The 25,150-nt window shown below is 34.8% G+C and overlaps 1 protein-coding gene across 2 annotated transcripts in view; it reads right to left on the bottom strand.

Moving 5' to 3' along the window:
• Positions 1-25,150, bottom strand: part of LOC137925184 (uncharacterized) — a 72,307-nt gene that overhangs the window by 17,841 nt on the left and 29,316 nt on the right. For both annotated transcript variants that reach the window (XM_068768581.1, XM_068768582.1), the window contains exons 2-6: positions 8,214-8,376; positions 5,884-6,053; positions 2,565-2,665; positions 985-1,056; positions 520-685 (exon numbers count right to left, since the gene is read on the bottom strand). In XM_068768581.1, coding sequence (XP_068624682.1) covers positions 520-685; positions 985-1,056; positions 2,565-2,665; positions 5,884-6,053; positions 8,214-8,363 — 659 coding nt within the window. In that variant the 5' untranslated portion in view covers positions 8,364-8,376. The remainder of the gene's footprint in view (positions 1-519; positions 686-984; positions 1,057-2,564; positions 2,666-5,883; positions 6,054-8,213; positions 8,377-25,150) is intronic.

Raw genomic sequence — 25,150 nt, forward strand, 5'->3', positions numbered from 1 at the left:
GAAAAATAAAATGTACTAGAAAAAAGATAATTACGCACGCACGCACGCACGCACGCACGCACGCACGCACGCACACACACACACACACCGTGTAAAGTGTACCGCCCGCCAGAGTGCTAACACTCTGTGTTTGGCACTAATCGGTGTAACATAACTCCTGAAGATGCCCCGTGGAGGGGTTAAACACGTGTTAAGTGATTTGACGGTGGCGGTTGTGTGATTCGCATTGTTTGCCGCATACGCATTTATCAGCGGGCTGGCGGGCGGTGCACTTTGTTGCACGACTAACACTGCATGTGCGGAAGTGGCTAAATATTAATCCTTTTCTTACTTAAGTGAATAAATAAGTCAATTTATTTTAACGACGCCATAACGACGTCTAATTTTATTCATATTGCCATCATTCTACTCCTTATTGTCACCATTGCGCGAGACCTAAGCCTTGCAGTGAGCATGCATCGGCTGATGATGAGCAAGTGACGCATCAAAGTTGATGACAATTGCTATGTATCTACTTACTTGGCGAGTTTGGACAGGAGGGCAGTGGACTTCTCCCTGGGCGCTCGGGCAGGTTCCAGCAGAGGTGGTTCAGGGGTTTTCTGAGCGGCTCGCTCGAACACTTCGAAACGTGACTTTACATCCAACTGGGCCAGCTCCTCTAGACCAAGGTCCGGTTTATCTGATGCTGAAGGGTGAAGTTATAGTGTTATTACACCGGTGCTTTATTTAATATGAGTATATTAAAGTATATTTATATGTAAGAGTTTTCCACATATATACTTATATATAATAGGCTTTAAGATTTTGAAATTACTAGATGGAAAAGCGAGCTTGTTAACTCCAACCCATTTAGTTGGAAATCTTTTGGACAGGCAAAAGTACAGTAGTGGACATCTGTGGGGATGAATAAATATACAAAAAATAATAAAATTAATATTAAATTATTGCCAAAAAAAATATAAAATGAACATGAATATTGATCACCTCTAACGACGTCTGGTGGCAGTTCGACTGGATTACTTTCGCAAATGATCATCTGGTGCTTTTTGGGCGCGGCTGTAACAAAACACATTACTTTTATAGTATTCATCGGTTGATCTCCCTTCGAAATAAGAGAAAATATACGTCTCCACACTTACATTCCCTCTCTGGTAACTTTAAACAAAAAAAAGTTGACTATGAAGATCAAAAGCTATGGCCTTGTACGCCAATAAAAGGAAAAGAAAGAGACAGAGTAACTTTTTATAATTGTTAGCCTGAAGTAAAAATAGGAATATTTACTCAGCTACATATTGCAATACAGTGTAACCCAGTATTGTTGAACGTGGGCCAAAGTCCCACGGAGAGGCAATTTCATTCTAATTAAGGATAATCGTAAAGAGACTCGATACGAGTTTAACCTTTGCCCTTTAAAATAAACATTGTGTGTTACATAGGAATTTATCACAATTTTAGAAAGGCTAAGGTGAAGCATGGTTCCGGTACCACAACGCTAACGAATTTTATTTGTTTCTTTATTTATTTAACACTGTTTATAAATTTTAACGCGTAAAGCGAACTTAATGCCGAAGCTATTAGCTCTATCAGCTAATCGTTTGGGGGTGCAGAGATAAATTAATGAAAGTAGGTGAAACAATTTAATATCATAAAAGACAAAAAATTAAATAAGTAAAATCAAATTGTGAGGGAATACAATGACATAAAAACACTATATATTAAATATACTAATGGCTACTTAATATAATTATATATACATGTACTATTTATGTAAATAATAAAATGCAGCTATCAGCTTTCGATACTTCACTTTAAATGAGCAATGTTTCCTGATCATCCTGATCATCATATAGGAGGAGCGCGTTCCAACGAACTTTTTACTAAAGGACCCAGTTCTCTTTCGTAAATAACATTCACTACTCTCAAACCCAAATACAAGGTTGGATTTTAATAAAAAATTTAAGTTCTGAAGTGGAGACACAATCAAGGTGGACGTGGACTTCTTTAAGGTCAGAAGGCTCTGCATGCAGGGTGCTATCAACCGGTGCTAATGGAAATGTCTAGTAGAGGCCTATGCCCAGCAGTGGACTTATGGTTAAAATAATGATTAATTGAACTTGAATTAAGAAAAGGACCAATATATAGCCACTTCCGCACATGCAGTCGTAGTCGTACATAAAGTGCACCGCCCGCCAGCCCGCTGCTAAATGCACAGAGACTCTGTGTTTTGCACTACTCGGTGTAACATTACTCCTGAAGATGCCTCGTGGAGGGGTGAAACACGTGTTGAGTGATTTAGCGGTGGTAGTTGTGTAATTTGCATTATTTGCCGCATGCGCATTTATTGCACGACTACGACTGCATGTGCCGAAGTGGCTATATATTGGTCCTTTTCTTACTTAGGATGGACTTCTGCAAGGTAACGCCTGATTCCATTAAATGAACTTAAATGTAAAGTAAATGTCTTGTCTGCGTCTATTAACTATATAAGATGCATTCACTTAACGGAGTCCAAGGCAGCTGTAACAATGCTACCAGAACTTCTATCATCAGTAAGAGAATCTTACCATCTGTCTCATCTTCACCGTCCACCGGCTTCGGTTCGAACAGCTGCTTGAAATGCGGCTTGCAGTACAGAGTTGTGTGATCGCTCTGATACGTTTCGACTCTGTAATAAAACACTAATTTTAATTACTAAATACCGGTTAAGAATATATTTATTTATATTACTAACAGTACAATTAAAAATTCCGAATTTTACTATATATTTTATATAACAGTTTTTGAATAAAGAATTTTGGGATTATATTGTTACAAATCACGAGTTACAGAACCCTCTAAACAATAAACACGGAACCCTAGGATCAAAAAGTGCCGTAAACACGCGTGAGGGCCTCGGAAATTCTAATCGAGTATCATCGCGAACTTACTAGAACCTTCTCTGTAGTATAAATAGTTGTACTCCCCATGTCGACAATTCAGTGTTGTGTTTTGAGTTATAAGATTAATACCTACGATAAGTGATAAAGTGACTATTTGGTAAGTTATTTGGACAGTGATTTCTTGAGCGATTGATGTTGTTGACTAAGCGAAAGTATCATTTGTGTTAAAGAAGGATGACAGTTTGGTTTATGAATAAAGGACTCCTTGTGAACCAGTGGTGTTTCATTTCGAGTTAGAACCCACAGTACGTAACAATATGTTAAGCCCAAAAGTATTCCATTGTAATAATTTTATGTAAAACACATATTCCGACGTTTCACCCTATAGACGCCAACCGTATGTCATAGGCTTCCCTCAAAGATATATATGGGGGATATACCATAATCGCCACGCTCGGCAGGCGGGTCGGCGATCGCAGTGTAGTTTTATATATTATGGTCGTAGGACGCTACTGCACATCCTCTAAATTTTTTTTTTTAGTAGTGACAATCCTTTATAATTAATGCACAAAGTGTGAATCACATAAGATTGTATCTCAGGAATATTAACCTCTGCTCAATAAGATAATATATATAATGTGATTTTACTTCAATAAATTTAGATCTGACATGAAAATGAAAAATTCTTTGTGACTTGCATTATAACGTGTGTATGTACGTTTAAGTAAGTATGTCTATTTTCGTTTGTTTGTAAATATGTATTTTTTGTACACGTAAACTACCCATTATTAGTACTTTTACCTTTTCCATACTATGGTTGTCTGGAAGAGATTGCCTTGTGTGATAAGACCGCCCATTGTACTTTTTTGTACATTATTGTAAAACTTATTAAATGTATCGTAACGTGTAATATAAATAATATTAAATAAATAATAAATAAATAAAAATACATGAAGGACATCTTGGCGTGACCAAGAGCGAGGAGTAATGCGAGAGAAATGTACAATATTAACATAGAATAGATTATTATATCAAACATTAAAGTAATACAATTATGATCAATTTTAAGTAAAATACTTTGTGTTATACTGTGTTGTTACTGTGCTGTGTGTTTCACATCTTTTCAGCGCGCCCGCATTCAGCGATTTACCGCAAAATTTACTATGTTTTGGTCTGCCTAGTGGATTCACGTATCTTCTACTATTCGTCTATACCACAGATAACAAATACAAAAGGGATAACTATAAAAATACCTATAATATATCATCAGTATTGGATCTGTGTGGATTTCAACTTGTACACTTTATAAATCTCTGAAGACTTCAAGATCTAGATATATGATCAACAACTTTGCAGTGATGACGTCACGACCTAACTTACTACTGTGTCTCTCGTTTCTCTTTCTTATTTATGGAACAGGGACGTTTTCTATCTTTTAATGTTTTTTTTTCACTTTCTTTTCTTTTTTATTTCCATACTCTTCTAACATTTTTCACATACTCTATCTTTCTTCTTCTTTCATTATATAATTATTACAGAATTACAAATATAATACAATTATTATTATTATATAGTATAATAAAATTATTACAAATATTACAGATCTTATTTATCTAATTTATTTACTTAGTATATACTTATTTATCTTTTTACATTTTAATTTGTTAATTATTGCTATATATCACAGATTTATTGATTTATTTATTTATTTATATCTGCTAGTGGGAGTTTAGGGCTCCTTCACTGAACATCGCCGACTCTTAAAGCTCTCTCCTATGATTTATTACTTCAATTCCTTCGTCTTGTTTCTCAATTATAACAGAATTTCACATTTATGTACTTAATTCATGCTTATTTGTGCCATATTAAATTATGATGCTTTACTTATTTTTACAATTTGTCAGATTTATTATCGTTTTTATTTCATTTTATTAGCATTTAATTATAATTCTATTTTTTTTAAATATATATCATTAGCCAGGCCATAGCAAACTCTCGGAGGCCCTTGTGCGGAATACTAAGCCGATATTTTGGACGAGTGGCAGCTCTAGACGGGATACTATCGTAGCGGTCCCAAGTCCTAGTTGGAGCATCCGCAAAGAGCTGGTCCTCCCAACGGTATGTATATAGCCTCCGTCGAGAATCCGCGAGTTTCACTACCTCGCTGCCGGCTCAAAATTACGGAATCAGCAAATGCCACTTGAATAGCAGTGAGCCCGTACAAAAACGCAACCATGACCCATTGAATTGAGACCTAGGTAACTATAATATACTCAGAGGCGGACGATGAGTCTACGTGGTCTTGAACTATCGTGATAGCACCACGAGGGTTTCGGGGATAGCGTGAACCATACATACCCCGAGACAGACTATCTAAAATAGCACAACACGAGGGTAGACCGCGTGGCGATCCCTGACCTAGCGCAGATAGTAATGAGGAATGAATGAAAGGCGATACAGAGCGAAAGGGAAAGACAGTAGAATTGTGGAAAGAACGAAACGAACGAAAGACTGTGTTTGGCACTAATCGGTGTAACATAACTCCTGAAGATGCCCCGTGGAGGGGTGAAACACGTGTTGAGTAATTTGGTGGTGGCGGTTGTGTGATTCGCATTGTTTGCCGCATACGCATTTATCAGCGGGCTGGCGGGCGGTGCATTTCATTGCACGACTACCACTGCATGTGCGGAAGTGGCTAAATATTGGTCCTTTTCTTACGAAAGATACTGTGACGTGTAAAAGAAAATAAAATAAAAATGTCTGTGAAAATTAAATGTAAATAAAAAGTCCCAGTCCCACACCAGATAGGGGATACGAGAAGCTCCCAATAGCGGGGGCCATTAAAAAATATATATATCGCAGATGGCGATTACCGTGGGAATTTAGTGCGAAGTAATCCCATATAACCCTGTCCTCCCCCCAAAGGCAGTGCATCTTGAATATCCGAAACATTTAACCCCGAAACAAAAAAAATGGTAGCTGTCATATCATAATCGGTACTCACGTAAGTTGTTTGTTGCACTGCACGCATCGGAAGCATTCCTTGTGCCACACGCGTCGCTCTGCCTTCACCCGCTCCATGGCGTAGACGGGGCGGGAGCACTTCTCGCACTGCGGATTCGTCTCCCCATTCGTAGCCTTCAACTTCTTGTGCAACTTCTCCGAGCTCTTCGACTGGTGAAATTATTATTTATTTTTAAATATTCAACTATTAAACATATAACATTTAAAGCAGAGTTCCCTAAACTTTTTTGTGTCGTAGACCCCTTGCCATGTTTTTCCGTGTTGGGTAGACCCCCTACTTACCTGATATTGATTTCCTGTAAATTTCTAACTGTAGTGAAGTTTAGTGTGTGTTCAAAATGTATTGCGACCACAATGCGAATAACAACATCCTACAACTTACACAATTTTATAAACATATATAATATTTTTTTTACTTCATAGGTACTTTTATAAATAATGTAAATGTTTTGATATTAAAGATAGTATTATGTAAGTAAATAGGTACTATCATTGTATGTGTTGAGACCCACTATCGTGGACCCCCAATTTTTTTTTCGCTGACGTAGACCCCTTGCAGGTTGTCATAGACCCCTAAGGGTCGATATAGACCACTTTGGGAATCACTGATTTAAAGTGACAACTTATATACGTCATAAAAAGAATAACCTAAACTAGAATCAAACTGATTTAAATAAATCACGCCCAACACAGAATAACTCATGAAGAGTTACAGTATAAGATACATTCATCATCATTTCAATCATAGGACATCTACTGTTAAACATAGAAACAGAAAAAGAAGAAAGAGAAATAAGGTATTCATTTATTTATCTATTATTTATTTAAAATATTTTATACATTTTTTGTAGAACAACGAACTTAATGCCTAAGGTACAGTACAGTACAGATATAAATTAATAAATGTAGATGAAACTATTTAAAATCATGACATATAAACAACACATATAAATATATTAATACCTTCTTAATCTAATATATAAAATTCTCGTGTCACGGTGTTCGAACTTGAACTCCTCTGAAACGGCTAGACCGATTTTTATCAAAATTTTATATGCGTATTTAGTAGGTCTGAGAATCGGCCACTATCTATTTTCCATACCCCAAAGTGATAAGGGTTGTTCACCCTTAAAAATTTTTTGACGATTTTTTTTTATTTCTTTACGATACAGCAAACAAAAATACATACAACCATAAATTTTTACCCCTCTATATAAATAAACCTCTATATAGATAAACCCTTATTTTTTATTTGTTAATTAAATTTTTTTTGCAAAACAACGTTTGCGGGATCAGCTAGTATAATATGTACTTAATTTATAAATATACCATAACATGTTTAAATATACACGTGTAGCAAGCAAGCAACTTTCGATACTTCGCTTTAAATGCGCAACCATTCTTGTTCATCCTAACATATATATATATATATATATATATATATATATATATATATATATATATATATATATAAATATATATCGTGACGATTCTATTGTGCCCTTTATTGATAACGTTATCCGTAAAACGTATGAATATAGTATTTAAACTATTATTTCATTGTCATACTTTCATATTGGATTTAGAATAAGACCGGCCGGTGTGTTTACCAACGACCTTAAAGCCATCTAGCCGCTATTGTTTCATATAAATTTAATTTACAATTGTAATAGAACACGTAATATTCATTTTTTAAAAATGTAGTGTTCTTTTTTTGAAAAAAAAAACCATTTACGCGTCCAGAAAGAGAATATGGCGAAGCTTTTCATCATAAAACCTATAAATATGCATTTATTCAGCAAATATATGATGTTTTTATTTATGACTATATACAAAAGATATTTGTCCGTGCGTATGTTTGTTACAATTAATATTTCAATTTTCAGAACTTTTCGACTGTCACTGTGTTTATAGTATCCAAGACTTAAATCTTAAACTCTTTTTAGAGTACACTAAAATTAATTTGCTTTTTCTGCTTTGTCTTATTCCTTCAGAACTGTTGAGTAAATTATTTAAGACAACTTTTCTTAAAAACCAATTAAATACAAAATATCTTTTTAACTAGGCACTTACATCCGCTTTCGAACAGTCAATTCTTTTACCATTATTCAGTAGCAAGCTACCATTGGCACGGAACGCTGATCTGTTGAGAAGAACCTGCCAGTAATTCAACAGTTGCTCTTTTTAAATAAAATTTAACCTTATATTAGAGGGACCGGAAAGTAATGTCAAAGTGACTAAAACATCTCTGAAGAAATCTCTAGTATTTAAGTTATAAATAGCTCTTCCAGGTCTTATTGCAAAACTTACCACAGATATGGACCCTTCATCCTTATGGCGTTTGGACTTGGTCTTCTTCTTCACCTGTCGCGTCTCCGTCACGTGCATTTCCTGATAGCTGTGCACGCGGGACTCCTGGACGAGAGACGAGGCCTCCATGCTGGCGGTTACTGTCGCCATGGTACCGTCTTATCTAAACAAAGGTAAATGCGTACTTTAATAACATATGAGAACAAAGATACATAACCTAGATGTTAAGAATGCACTTTCTGTGCGTTCGTACTGCTTGATATAAAAACAGGATATTTTGTAGCATCTCTTAATTATTCGTATTTATTTAGTACCTTTCCTTCTTAAATATTTATGTATATCGCTACGTATATGTGTATATAAGTAAGTATTCTTGTATGTATGTATGTGTATGTAGTAATGTATGTATTTGTATGTACGTACACCCTAAACTGCCCTCTCCTTCATGTCTCTCATCTCCATACAAAGGTCTGGTAGAGGTTACCACGAGCGATAAGACCGACTCTTGATATCAATTGGTTTTTTTTTACCTCTGTTTACTGTCTATGGTGTACAAAAAAGTGTTAATAAATAAAAAAAAATATAAAGCAGCGTTTACAACAATGAAGTTTCTTTAATTAAAATTAGGTCTTCAGGTAGAATGTCATGACTGGTGTACAGAGTGACGTGAATTTTTTGAAACCTGTCTTTAAGCCCTTGCCGTGCCATTTAGATGGACGAAACTCAGACCCAAGTGTCACACGACAACGCATGGTAAAAAGATCAAACTGATGCGCGAGAGAGGTCACAATACGAGCCGAAATGTAAATGCCTCAGATATACACTTTTTTTCTCGAAATATCTACGTTTATATTACTGCTATTGTAGTCCAATATTTGTATATTTGATTTTATTACTTGACTCATCAATCTGCTTGAGATGTTTACGTTTGGTCAATCTATTCACGTGCCAGACTCGTCATATTCATGTTTGGGCCAAAATTTTTTTATCACGAGTCAGACTCCTTAAAGCACGGCCACGGTTTAATTGTCTCATGAATCACTAGACCAATTATAATTAAAGCTATCACGCTATTATTTTAAACATAGCAACAAGAAATAAGCCATACATTCGCCCTTTTAAATATTTTTTTTTAATTCTAATTTGTATCGCTAGTGTTTTTTTTTACAGTATTTATCTTTCGCTTTAACTAAACGCAGACAGTTGGGAGAGGATTGCCGCTATTTGATACGGATCTTTATTCTCCCAGCTGCGAGGCACGACAGCGTTTTATAATTTTTTTTTCTTTTCAAATATTGAGACATATAACCAATCATCCTGTATGCTGTAGATTCGTCCTGTCAAGCTAAAACAGCCGATCAAACTAACAACAAAATCAGCGGGGTTTGTAATTTTTTTTTTGATGATTGTATTAACATTTTTTTAATTAGAATAATTCAAATACAAAACATTGTGAATATACTCTGAAATAGAGTAATAAGCCTTTTGCAAAGCATGTGCTTAATTAATTTTTTGAATGTACGAAAAGATTGATTTATTGTGTCCTTTGATAGTTTCTATATTGACCCACGAATGGGTAAGACAGTTTAACCCTATCCTTACCGCAGTTCCGCCGAAGATGCTACAGAACCGGGCAGCGCGCCGCGAAGTGCGCACATTGCATGGCGGTAAGCTGATGTTCGGATTTTCTCATTTAAGTGTTACATATTTAAAGACTTTCCTGATATATTAATTTCCAATGAAAGTTAGGATAATTATGAGTAATTTATTTGGCCGTGATAAATCTTAAAACAGTGATCTACACATGAGCCCACATTACAATTTTTACGTTCATATTTAGATTCCCGCCTTTTGGCATTTGCACTGCAAACAACGCACCTTCTACTTCGATTTATTTCTACTGATTTATAAATAGAAAGTAAAACGTCTTTCGGTCAACCTTCGTTTATTATTATTGGGGTGATACTTTTTCATATTTAAAATTTTTCCAAATACGTACTATACTTTAGAAGAATTGTTTTTGAGTAAAGGCGCATTCAATAACATGATTGCACCCTTAGAGGAATCAATTCAATACCAATGCAAATGGATGCCACCTAAATGCTGCGCTGGTACACGGCGTGTCCAGTGGAAGCTGGCTAACTCTGGCGCTGGTAGCGAAAGGGTTAAGAAGACAAATAGCGGGTGCTATACATTCATCACTTTAAAGCTTTTCCACCTACAACTAATCAACCCGTATGCTGTGGATTCATGCAGTCATGCTAAAAAAACAGCTCTAAGTAAGAAAAAAAACAATATTTAGCCACTTCCGCACATGCAGTGGTAGTCGTGCAACAAAGTGCACCGCCCGCCAGCCCGCTGATAAATGCGCATGCGGCTAACAATGCGAATTACACAACTGCCACCGTCAAATCACTCAACACGTGTTTCACCACTCCACGGGGCATCTTCATTCTTTGATTAGTGCCAAACACAGAGTGCCAGGCTGGCGGGCGGTGCACTTTGTTGCACTACTACCACTGCATGTGTGGAAGTAGCTAAATATTGGTCTTTTTCTTACTTAGGATGGACTTCCGCAAGGTAACGCCTGATTCTATTAAATAAAAAACAGCTCTCTCTTTAAGCATCTTCACAACGCTAAATTCACAATTAATTCTAAAAGCGAAATAGTTTAAACGTTGCAACAAGTTATGCTATTTGCAGCTGTTTTCGCTTGCCAAATTGCATTGGAGACGCCTTGCATTTTAACGTTTGGAGAGCTAATATACATTCCTTTTTAATTTCAACACGATCGTAAACATATTTGAATTGAATTCGAAAGTAAATCGTTAAAAACGGTATTCCCGCATGACATTTACGATTCGGCACAACGTGACGATGTGTTGTAGTCACACGAATAACGACCGTATTATCTCGAAACTAGGGTCAACATGAGTTTGCGCGTAAAACACGGACTTTAAACAATAAAACAGTAAAAATAACTTATACCGTAAAAACATTTATGTGCCGCTTTTAATTGTTTTAAAATATACAGGATGATTGATTATAAGTGTAATAGTTTTAAAGAAGGGAATGAATCAACTTGTTCTACGGTATACAAATAAATTTGCTGTAGCGATAAACTACCTAATATAGCGGTTTTGTAAGTACACCTATCCCCAGATTTACACAGTAGATACGTTCCTGAGAAAAACGTGTAAATCGAAAATTTAAAACTTTCAAGTCAAAACCGTGTAAATCGAAAAGCTTGCAGAAAATGCATAATTTTGCTATTTAACAGTTGTGATTTTTTTACAATATTTTTAGGTGTACACAGAAATAAAAATGAAATGCATTGACAATTTAAAATATTTAATGTATTATGGAAACACTGTTTTTTATTATTTTATTATAATACATTAAACAGAAGAACAAAAAATAAAACCAAAGGTGTTTTATTATCCTTAATCACTGTCAGAAATTACTCTCATTATTTTTTTCGGAATCGAAGGTTCGAATTCACTTTCATCATTCGAAGCTATTTGTGCAGATTTGATGTTTGAAGCAGAAATACTTACATTATGAGAGATGGTAATAAAATCGGTTATTAAAACAAAAAAAAAACTTATTCGGAAAACCGTGTAAAAGCGAAAACGTGTAAAACAAGTACCGTGTAAATCGAGGGATAGGTGTACAAGAAATTTATTTAGCATAGGCTATGTTAAGAAAGCATATTTCTCTATTACAGATTACATTCACAAAAAAAAATTGTTAATACAATCATCAAAAAAAACTTACACACAAAAAGTGTATTGTCAATTCTTGTCAATAGATGGCGCGGTACGAACCAAGGTTTATGAAAATTAAACATTTTTTTAAATTGGAATGTACATATATATAGTCTTTTATCTTCTAGTAGTACAGTCTGCGTGGACAGACGGTAAACCACCGTCGATTAGTCCTCCCTTCGGATAACTTACACTACATCTCATTCACTACACAATACACCTACACGGGAATAGTCCCTTTTCGCGCGTACTTTTTCGACGTATCTGGAGTTCGATCACCCAGCGTAAATTTTATATTCCGCGGACCACCTATTCCTGCGGACCCAACTTAGATATGGCTGCACAAAGCCTGTAGCATAACTTCAAACACAGCAAAAGCAATGCAGTAATCAATAATTATTTTAATTGTTTACCGTCTCTCGTTATATATATATATATTTACGAATTTTTAAATCGCTTTTTTACTACAAAATAATTTCACACAAACTGACAATAAATGAGCTATACATTCACCACTTTAACTTTTTAAATCTATAGCGAATCACACTGTATATCATGTGCATTGGTAAACGAGTTACGCTAGTAGGTATATAGGTTTGATACCTAATAGATACACATTCTATTTTAATTAGAAAATTAAAACGCAATCGATTATGAATGTTAAAGGATAAGATGTATTCGATATTCAAATTTATAAAATCTATATTCAACATACGTTTACTACTATCAAATACCCACCCGAGTAAACGCGAGACTAGTCAGGAGGAGGCCCGTGTCCCTCCCGATCGCCGAGTAGTCCTCCCTACGTAAAGCTACACTACACTATAGTCGCAACACTATACACCTACACGGGTATAGTCTCTTAGTAAAATTTTTTGGCACCCGGACCTCCAGTTTCCGCGAGCTCAATTTCGATAAAGCTGCACACTGCCAAAGCCAATAACATAATAATAAAGATTTATTTAATTCCATACAAATGACTTTAAATTAGTAATTTTAAATAATAGTTTTGATAATTTTGTACTGAGTTTGTATGGACCCCTCAAGGTAAAAGCCTCCTCCAAAGCTTTTCATTTTTCTCTATCTTTGGTAACTTGGAGCCACCCATGACCTGCCGTTATCTATCTGGCATTAGGTCTATCTCTCGCTCTACCGTCCATTCTATAACCCTTTGTGTCCAACTGTTATCAGCGAATCTCGCCACATGTTCTCCCCAGCTTCATTTTCTTGGGAGGGAATAGGTAAGTGCATCTGTTATACACGTTTTTTGCGGATGGCTGTGTTCCTTATTTTGTCTTTTAATTTGATATCCAAATAGCTTCTCTGAGTGGTTTGTATTTTGTTTCTAGTCTTCAGGCCAAACGTCCAGGTTTGGCATCCGTAGGTGAGGCATGGTAAAATCTCAGAATCCATAACTATCTTTTTTTATAGTTAGTGGGAAATGTGGTGTAACATGCCCCTATAAGGGCAAAGGGCATGTAGCATACTACGATGAAATACTCCAAACTTCATAAGAAGAGAAGAAACAGACTCAGTGGGGCTTTATTTTTTTTTTTAATTATAAAAAATAAGGTATTTAATAAACATTGAATAAGTCTGGAGGCGAACACATCATTACCAAGGTGTTATAACTTCTATGAAGATATTGTATTAGTTACGCTTAGTGCAAACACACATACATATATATATATATATTATATATATTATATATTATGTATATATATATATATATATTATATATATTATATATTGTAATCGGTATTATATATATATATATATATATATATATATATATATATATATAATACCGATTACGTAAACCAAGTGACAGTAGAGTTAGATACAGTAAATGTATGTTTTATTCTGATATTTACATTAAAATATATTTTCTAGGACGACGAGCGACAAGATGGAGGTATAAAGTCGTCAAGCCGTCTGTCCAGAAATATCTCATGTGCGTCTTGTAATTCGCGCACATACCAAAGGCGTGCGACTGACTTTCGCGCACACTGTACAATCCTATATAACATACTATTAATTCATCGGTTTATTGATGTACGGAACGTTTTTTGTTATTTAATATTTACACAATTGAAATCACGAAAATACCCGTCTGAATTAGCTGGAGGTATTCTCATATTAGAGCTTCATGGTAGCTTGTTGAGGTATGCCATGGGAAGCTGAATTTCAAATTCTAGTCTCTACCAAATATAGAATCACTTTAAAAGATCCTAAGCGGACAGTAATAGGAATAAATAAATAAAATAAATTTTATTTTAATCTAATCGACTTCTTGGTTTCGTTTATATTAATCTGAATAATTGTTATTCGTTTATTTCAGCACGCAGACGCCCACTGAAGAGCATAAGCTTTTTCCAAATATATCTATGGGGGTATACCATAATCGTCAACCTTAGCAGGCGGGTTTGCGATCGTAGTGTGGTAATATAAGACGCAGATAACTGCTGTTAATATTAATACATAAAGCGTTCGTCCGTTATTAAACCCACGATTTACGATCTCATTCTCATTCCTCTACCGCTGTGCTATCTCTACCTGCACTCTGCTATTTATTTTTAAAACTAAATTATAATATCGCTGTATTTATTTATAATGATAATGAAATCATAATCCTTGTATACACCTATCCCCCGATTTACACGGTAGATACGTTACGTTCCTGAGAATAACGTGTAAATCGAAAATTAAAAATTTTCAAGTCAAAACTGTGTAAATCGAAAAGCTTGCAGAAAATGCATAATTTTGCTAATAACAGTTGTGATTTTTTTCAATATTTTTAGGTGTGCTCAGAAATAATAATAAAATGCATTGATAAGTTAAAATATTTTATATATTACGGATACAATGTTTTTTTATTTATTTACAATACATTAAACAGAAGAACAAGGAATAAAAAGGGAAAATTAATAAAAATTATTATCCTTTATCACTGTCAGAAATTACTCTTATTCTTTTTTTCAGAATCGAAGGTTCGAATTCACTTTTATCACTTAAAGTTATTTGTGCCGATTCGATGTTTTAAGCAGAAATACATTTACATTATGAGAGATCGTAATAAAATCGCTTATTAAAACAAAAAAAAAACTTATTTGGAAAACCGTGTAAAAGCGAAAACGTGTAAAACAAGTACAGTGTAAATCGGGGGATAGGTGTATTTGATTGGCAATTTTTGTTAAATATTACTGGTGGATCCTAAATAAACAGTGTATGCCTGTCTGTAAAGAAAGTTAAGCGATTCGACTTCAAGCAATGAAACTTGCTGTGAGCGTTTATCAGCTGAGAAGAAGAAAATCAAGAAAAGTGACCACTAGTTTTAGCTTTCCATGATGTTAACTTGAGACTGTCCAAAGAATTCTAAAAAGAACGAAGCAATATGATTATCACCTTCCAACATTACTTTCTTAAGTTTTCCAAATGACAATATTTACGGTCTAGCGTTATAATGATGAAAGCCCACACCCTCTCTATTGATATATTCCGATCGTTATTTCCCAAATTCTTCTTTCAATCTCATAAGTTCTTGGGATTAAATCTGAGTCAATGGTTCTGCTAGGTAGGTAAAGGATCATTATAAACAACACCCTTCCATTATCACCTTACAAAGTAAAAATATGTGGTCTGTGTGATCTTCAACTGTTTTCGCACGTACTTTTCGTTTCTTTTTGATAGGATTGTCATTGCTACCCAAATGGCCTTTGCAAATTCCACTGTTTAAGGTGACAAGGCGCAGAGAGTATCACATAGCCCAAGATCTCTTTTAAAGTAGCTAAGCTAGATGTCTCTCGTAGGAAACTTGGCTTGGACCGTCTTCATACTACTACGCCCCACGAGTGACTAGGGGTAAGGGACCCCCCCTCTCACGAGGTCTGTTTGGGTTATCACTTGCCGATAATACCCTCTTAGCATTCCATCAAAAGATCGCCCGAGAGGGCCGAACCTCGAGCTGGTCCTTTACTATAGCTTGGCTAATATGACCAGGGGTTGATGTCCTATGATGTAAAACCTGACCTAGTTTATGATGAGACCGGCTGGTTATCCATTTTTCATCACTAATTATCAATTTCGAAGTATAGAAATAAAAACAAATATAAAAAAAAATTATAAGCTCGTTTTTTTTTTAAATGTAATCTTTTTAACGTCATCAAAACCAGCCAGATACAATTGCTTCAACTAAATAGATTTTATTACAAGTTTATGCATACTATTTGTGAATAAATTATATACACTATCTTTTTGGCTGTACAATTCCTTAAATAATTGCAAAATATTTGTAATACCTACCTGAGTTATATTTACGTGTACACCGGTGGACATCGTGCCGGTCGTTTGCAACAAGAGAACGGCGACTCGGAAAAGTCAATCCGCTAAATATACCGCGTCCCAATTAACTGGGCAGCGGTGCTCGACACCATTTTTACCATCCACCACACACGCGCAGATGATGGTATTTCAGCTATGAAAATATTGTGTACGCTTCCTTTGCAATTCATTTACGAAAGGTTACTTTTTATTTTCTTTATTTCTAAATATCTACTTTTTTGTGTTTGGAATTATTATAACGACACATATTATATAATAACCCTTAAATGAATAAAGAAAAACAACTGCAACATACCACTTGAACGTAAAATAAGTACTACACTTTAAAGAAAATGCATAGTGTTGTATACTTGTAAAATTATATAATTCATTCTGTTTTTCCCTGCATTATAGGAAGATATAAATTTTTTTAAAGTATGAATAAAAATCATGCATTTAAGGGTTAAAGATACGTTACGACTTTAATTATATTATTTTTTATTTAATTATATACTACAGAACATTAATTTTAATTTATACTTCAACTCTTAATTTTTTCAAGTATTTATCGGTTTTAATTACTCTAAATTCATTAGTGTAATATATAGTGTAGTATGTAAATATTAACAAATTTTCACAAATGTGAAAATAATATAAGGATATCAAACTGAGTTTGTTGTTGGCTTTTCTAGGCGCGCTCGAAAATACGTAACATATAAATTGTAGAATGACATTATAAAGAAGCTAATTTTAATTTCAGTTTTTATATCTATGAGATAACCTAAAATACTTCTCCGTAAGTACATAAATTATCATTTCAGTTCTTCATTTATTCCACTAAATACATAATAGAATAAATAATTAAAATTTAATTCAGCTGATCAGTTTCAATTTAGAATTGAAGTCGTATAAAATCATATACATACAATCATTTCAAAGTATAATAATTTCGAGAAATTTAAATTTCGAACAACTATATTTTAAATTGGTAAATGTAAACTAATTAAAAAGCGTTTCACATATAAAAAAATTTACAAAACTTTTTTAATACCTTACGTATGTATTTATTTTAAACACCAATACACACGGATAATTTTTTTTACATGGTTTACATCAGATGTATCTATTTGTAGTTTCGTATTCTATATATAAATAAATAAAAAATTACAAAGACTCGAAATATTGCTAAATCGGTATTCCATTTATAACAACAAACAAAAAGATCGACATTTATTATCTATGAATGAAGATATATGACATATGTGGCGTACAGATTCAAAATCAGCTAAATCAAAAATAATAAGTGTAAAATTTGAGTTGACTCTGAGTTCTGCTGAAGCTGAATTTGAGTTCGTCATAGATTCTATTCAAAAACTCATCTTACAATCAAAATCATAAATAACCATGCTTTTTTTTATTTTGAAAAATTCTCTTTCCACATATTGTTTTCAGGATATATACCCTCCTACTTTTGCCTTCCCTTCCTCATTTTTTACAATTTCTCTCTTTACTCCCTTATTAATCCTTAATATTTTCTTTCATACAGCATACATTCAACATACATCAAGCATCGCCTTCTATCCCTCGCCACATTTCCTGTAACACGGTTTTGTTATGCCTAATCACGTCACCCAAGGCAGTGTGATAACAAGAAATGCTTTGACCCATTTCTATTTCGTATGCTATTCTAAGCTCTCCATATAGGGGACAGCATGTAATTGCGTGTACTATAGTTTACTCCACCGATGGGTCACAAATGCACAAGGAACTCCCTTTGAGCTTAAACCTAAAGGTGCTCTGAGAATCTCCCGTGCTATATCTACGCTTTTCGTAAAAAATCTGCCGAAGTGATTTAGCTGCTTTTGATTCTACATGCCTCATTTATCTTATTTGCAACCTCACAGTTGCCTATCGAGCAGTGAAGATAATTCAGGAATGATAAGATTTGTAGATGTATAAAAGTAACCAACAGCCCAGAGTATTGGCTGGTTGAAATGTCAGCGGGCGACCCAATTACGTGCTGAAATGATGACCGCTGAGGCTTTGAGGTTCTAAAGTGGCGATAACGGATGGCAAACGCAGTATACAACGCAGTGGACGCACGATTGAAAATGTGTCTCGTCACTCGAATCTGTGACCTACTTCCTAAAATCACATACTCTTTTTTTTTTGTTTATGACCCCCGCTATTGGGGGCCTCTCGTACCCCTATTTATGGTGGGATAGGGAGTTTATTAGTATTTAATTTATTCACTTAATTATTTTATTTTCATTCTCTTCTATAATAATCACATACTCTTGCAACTACTAGACAATCATTGCTATTTAACTGTGTATCACAAAAATGTTTTTTGGATGAAAATTTTATTGCTAACCTAGTGGCATTTGCAGATTTCTGGGCTTCGAGGCGGCACAGACACAGAGCGACTTCTTTTAATCCTCGGGCCGCTACATTCTACAGTTTCATCGGATTGTGGTGCAATGATAATGCACGATATTTTTTTCACATATTTAAAACTTTTTGGTATTACGTTTTTTGCTAATATTACTGCAATAAAATGTAATTAAAAAAAATACGCGTAAATTGAAAGTGCTTGCGATAAAACTGAATTTAATAAGAATACAGAACAGACGGATATTCAATACGCTTTCACTTTCTTTAGGCCTTAATCTTTGAAAGTAAGTCGTCGTGATTCATGAAATATTTTAAAATTTCGAAAATTTCTCGATGACTCTGTCAATTAAGACGCGATTTACTTTTTTATAATTGCCTTAACTTATACATTAGCAACATTAAAAAATTTTAGATCCAGAAAACTAAAAATCTAAAAAGTGAATTTTTAAAATAATTGCATACAAAAGGGAGAAATATGACAAATAAATATATAAAGATTAATTTATTGCCTCATAACAATACTATAAATAACTAAAGTATCCTGTAAGACTTGCACATCCTGTATATCCTATACAGTTTATTGAGTAAGTTCATCTATGTAGGATTATGATCCTTTTGCACATTTTAGATTCCTCACAATCTAAATAATACTAAAGATGGAAATTTGTAATGACCGCTTGTAGTATAAGCCGGCTGTTAAAGTGTAGTTAATTTTAAATTTCCTCAACAAGTAAAAATAAAAAAATGATCAAATTCTCGTATCATAAAATATATTACGAAGAAAAAAGGAGGCGGCTCAGTAGTTCTGATCGGCACGATAGTTCAAACTAGAGCAGGCGATAAGAAGCGTGTGTGTGTGCTTGGGTGTATATGTTTGTGTCTCGTTCAGTCTATGTATCTCAGTGTATATTGCAATTGTTCTTAAAAACAAGAAAACAGGACCAGCGGTGTGGTATACCAGCAATGGTTGTCTGTTTTGGAAGAATGTTCGAGAACAACATCTTGGACGTCAATAGAATTTTTTATTACTTCGCGAAACACTTGTTCAGAGTTGAGGGACCACTGTTTCGAGTTCGCGGACCACTTTTCCGAGTTCGCGGACCACTACTCTGAGTTCGAGGACCACTCTTCCGAGTTCGCGGACCGCTTTTCCGAGTTCGGAGACCACTGTTCCAAGTTCGGGTACCACTGTTACGAGTTCGGGGACCACTCTTCCGAGTTCGCTAACCATTGTTCAGAATTCGCAGGCCACTGTTCCAAGTTCGCGGACCACTGTCTGGCGAACTCATTCCAACGAAGCTGTACAAAGCCTAACGAGTAACAGCAATACCATCAAATGCCTAAGTAATTTATCAAGACGAGTTAGCGCCCTTTGTCAAACGAATAACTAGTGGTTATGGCAGGTGTAGAAATTTTGGGTTAACCTCCTTACAGTTCTGAGCTTGCACCACGCGATTTTCATTAATAAACAAAAATTGCCTCTTGGAACCTCTTGGAATACTTTTTCAAGATGTTGAAGTCCCACTACTTCCCACAATATTTTTCAATGATACAATGATAAATAGATTATCAAGAGTTCTATTTTAAAAACGTTACCTCTTTTAAGCTTTCACACCTGTAAACAATGGCGTTGTATGAAATGATCTGGCAGTACAAAATCACATGATAGCAAGTACACATAAAAAAATTAATATGTTAATTTCATATGTAATCTGTATTTTCAAAACGCTTTTTTGTACTAAAGTATCATTACGATGTTTAATATTTTTTAAACCATTGCTCACAAATAAGTCTCCAGAGGATGGGTAGCAGCGACATCTGCGTAACATAATACAACACTGCGATCGCGTACTCGTCTGCCAAGCATGGCGATTATGATATACCTCCTTGCAGTGGGCGTCTATGGGCGGAAACAATGTCGAAAGACTTGGATACTTCTGACAAACTTCTACGTATACAAGCGATCTTGAGGATCTTGCAGTGGGCGTCTATCTGCTGTCATGATGATGATGATGGTGATAAACAATCAGATGTGAAAAAATAATATGAAGAAATTAATAAATAACGTGGTCAAATCACAAGTCCCGCAAGTGTGAATATACCTGCAAGAGCCGAGATTCCAGGGCGACCATAAACAAAAGCTATAAATCCCTTTGTGTGCCGAGCTGAGTGCCGTTCGTGGCTGCTTACGGGTGCGAGTGGCCCGCGAAATACGACTCGTACTATCTTTAACCCACCGGCCGGTTATTTTGGCAACGGCGCCGAGTACGAAGATCTGCCATCGCATTGGCTCAAACTTTTGTACAAACATTGTCCTTGATACGATCTCTATGCTGAATTATTTTGTGCATTTGAATCATTTAGATACTTAAGGCGTGTACACAATGTAAACACAAATAAAATTATCCACGCAAATATATATATATATATATATATATATATATATATACATGTGTTTGTGTGTGTGTGTGAAATGCTCAATGAAAAAACATTCAAATTTACTTCTGAAACTTTAATTAGTACTACCACTTAAAAGTCCTTCTCCTAACCACTCAACTGTCATCTGTCAATGTCAATCCTTCTATCTTTCTATCCTAATGTTGCCATTTTTCTACACCCTTTTTTACACCCTAAACTGCCCTCTCTTTCATGTCTCTCATCTCCATCTAAAGGCTGTCTTGTAGTCATCGCCTCGAGTGATAAGACCGCTTCTTGTACCTTTATATAAATTGTCTTTTTTTTATAAGTCATTATCTATAGTTTACAATAAAGTATAAATAAATAAATCAACCTAACTTAATGATGCTTAAACTAATGATAACCAACTTAGATCAGACTTGACTGGAATGATTTACCTCGAGACACTAACTTAAATGGTGGATTAGGGTTGCCAGAAAATATATACATCGTTGCATTGAAAGAAAAACACTGCGCTGCCTTATCACAAGAGCCAATTTCTTCCAGACAACCAATAAATAAATAAACGTATAAAATAATTTTCTCCTACATACTGACTACTCGCGATATCTCTTGAACCAGGTTAGAGACTTAAAATTCGGGATGAACTTTCTTTTAACTGATTATAAATCTGTCTGTCGAATGTACAGATGTTTCTGTAAGAGATACCTATAATCGTATGTCAATATGCAAGACTATCCCCGATGTACTGCCGGCAGTGAATAAATTGGTAATAAGATTGACTTTCATTTACCCGTCGACTCATTGTTTAAAGGAAACAAGGTCATCTCGTTTTCCGCGAATCGCACATCGTTATTTTGCCCAAATTGTTTGTTTATTAGCGATCGGATTTGTTTGACGCTTCAAACATATATCGTGTATATTTCTTCATTTGGTTTTTTTTAACGCGTTCGCGACGGGACCTGAATTCACGTTTGTTTTTCGTGCTCTATCTCATAGGGCGAAAATCACAAAAAGAATATTTATATTATGTTTATAAATTTGTTCATTACTATAATCACCTTTTCATTACATTGACATCGGCGTGTACCACCGGTGGCTTATTCCGTCCCACAGGACAGACAAGAATGTACCACACCCTGTACATAATGTACACCCCGTCGCGAACGTGTTAAACTCTGAGTGTAGTTCTAGACTTAGCTACTTCCATTAGCTATCTAAGCCTTTCAACAGCCTCTCATTCCCCTTCTCTTGTTTTTAGGAGAGGGACTTAGATTACAAATATTTCTTTCTTCTTTTTCTTTTAATATAAACTTCCTCTATCGTCCATCATTACATCCTCGCCTTCCATCTTTCGCCACTTCTTGCTATTTTATATTTAGTTTCTTTATTTTCATTTACAATCCCTTCAATATTAAATTTAACGATACTTATGTAATACAATTCCCTATTTCACTTAATTTATATGTCACACTTCGAGTGTTCTCCTTGCTCCAAGTTACTTTTGTTACGCTTTATTTCATCGCTTACCAACTTGGTACTAAACCCCTAAATATGCTCTGCTCTCACTATCTTCGAAGAGGGAAGGCAATGCTGCCGCAAGTGATTGCCCTACCAGTGCAGTGTATACACGATAAAGTTTTCATATGTCAATTAACAAAAAAGAAACATTGTGTTTATGACCAGCAGTTTTAAAGGCTATTAATCCACGACATTAAATGTAAAATCCGCGCTTGATATGAAATCCAGAAATAAATTCTGTTTACGCAGTCCCTGCCCACACCGTTTGGATTGTGCCGTTTATTAGTTCTTTGCTCGTTGTTATTTTTAACACAAAATTCTATTTGCTAATTAATTATATCACGTATGTACATTACATTTATATGTACTATATTTAATTTTGACTAATTCTACGGAGAATTTGTACAGATGATAGAGCGTACTATATATTAGGTAGCTACTATATACTAGGTACCGGAAAGTAATGTAATTTCTGTCTACATACTTTACAGAAAAACCGATTGATTTTTACTGCTCCGACATTGATTTTGTATACAAGATGACAAAAGGCTATTGATAACGAATGTGAATATATTGTTGATTATAAATAAAAACTTGTTAAAACTGTAGTTAAAATTTTATTTAAAAAAGCGACATTACTTTCCAGTCCCTCTAATATATTTACGAAATGAAATCAGAAATAAGGAGATATATAGACTAACTAACGTAACCGATATAGCCCAGAGGGTTGAAAAGTGCCAGTGGGCTGGTCACATAGCGCATATATCAAGTAGCAACTAAAGCGTTAAGGTTCTAGAATTGAAACCACGGGCCGGCAAATGGAGAGTAAGACATCCACTAACAAGGGCAGACGATCTTATTAAGATTGTCGCGTACCTAGTGTTCTTATTTGAAATCTACGGAGAAGGCTTATATCCAAGGAACATCCTGCTGATTTTTAGCATTTTAAACTTGCTATACGCTCATTATTTGAAATCGTAACATATTTTTTGTGCCTATATAAAAATATATCACATACGTAAGATAATTTTCGAAATGAACGCATTTTTGCTTACTAGAATCCAGCTAGGATAAGACAATTGCGACTGAATAATTCGAGTCTGCACTGATTGCTACGTCAGAAAATTGGCTAAAAATTATGGCGTGTTACGTATTTCAGTCATACTTTATCTCCGTATCTTTATTCTCAAATAATTCCTACTTATATACATTTCTTACTATTATTATTACTAATCACAAAAGCCTACCAACTTGCTACCTTTACCCAATAGACTAAAGATAAATTTAAAAAAAAAATCTACAATACTGATGATTTTGGTGCTGTTAACCCTAAGACTTTTACAGCTTCGTCTGACATGAGTTCACGGAACAGAAGAGTCTATGAACTATGTTAAGAACTAAACCATTTGTATTTCAGAACCTACATTTAACACTCTTGAAGCAGCTAAGACAAGGCTTACCGAATTGCATCAGTGTTTATGTTGGTGTAGTGCATGAGGAGTTAAAATTGGAGAGCAGCGTGGATCTTTCGGCAAATCTAAGGAAGGATACTGATCCTACTTCCCATCGCCCACTTCACGACGACAGAGTCGGGCGGCTCACGCCGTATATGTTTCGGACGGTGAAGAGTGTTGTACCTGACTTTTGTACATCGCACGCGTTTTTTTGTGCGGTGAGCGGAAGTTAGTAGATAAAAAAAATCTAGCCTTTATTATACCTAGGTACTACGCTTCGTTACCGTGCAGAGAACCCTCTGACGTATCTGGAATATTTCTTAGGTACTTTACTCTCTTACTAAGAATCTTGGTACAATATAATAAAACAGACACAATTTATGTAAGCTAATAATTTCTTTAATGGAATTTAAAATACTAAAACAATCGATTTATAATTACAATGGCGAAATTCACTAGATGAAGAAATACCATTTGATGCATAACAATTAGAAAATCGAAAACAACGATCCCGTAAAATCGAAATATTACGGAAGAATTTCCCTTTTTTTTTCAATTAATTACATTTCATAGACGCGTTACTTTCGAGCTCAAACATTGTGAGGATATAGTGGCTACGGAGGCGTGCGAGGTAGCGTTTTTACTCACGCACGCATGCACGTGTATTAGTGTATATATACAGAATGTGTCGAAATTCATAGATAATCCTTTAGTGCCTAATAATTCAGCTATCAAAAGCTAAAAAAAAGTATGCAAAAGAATTCCAAACGGTTCGAAAAATATTAAATTATAGCTTTTATTCAGCAAATTTAATGTTGAATATGTACTTTATATTTTCTTTTACCAAAAATTTCTATATGTATACAACATACTGTCTTTCTAGTAAGAACGTCTAATATGAGACCAATAACGCGACAAAAATATAGAACTATCGAATTTCACTAGACATTCTCGAGTACTGACATAAGGAAAACATTGAATTAATCATTAAATTGTTATATGTATACACCAATATAAATAAATATTTATATTTGACAAAAATAGAGTCTACTATATATTACAC

Source organism: Battus philenor, unplaced genomic scaffold, assembly GCF_028537555.1.
Source record: "Battus philenor isolate CCGP_79_NKW_IND1 unplaced genomic scaffold, ilBatPhil1.0.hap1 SCAF_26, whole genome shotgun sequence".
NCBI lineage: Eukaryota > Metazoa > Arthropoda > Insecta > Lepidoptera > Papilionidae > Battus > Battus philenor.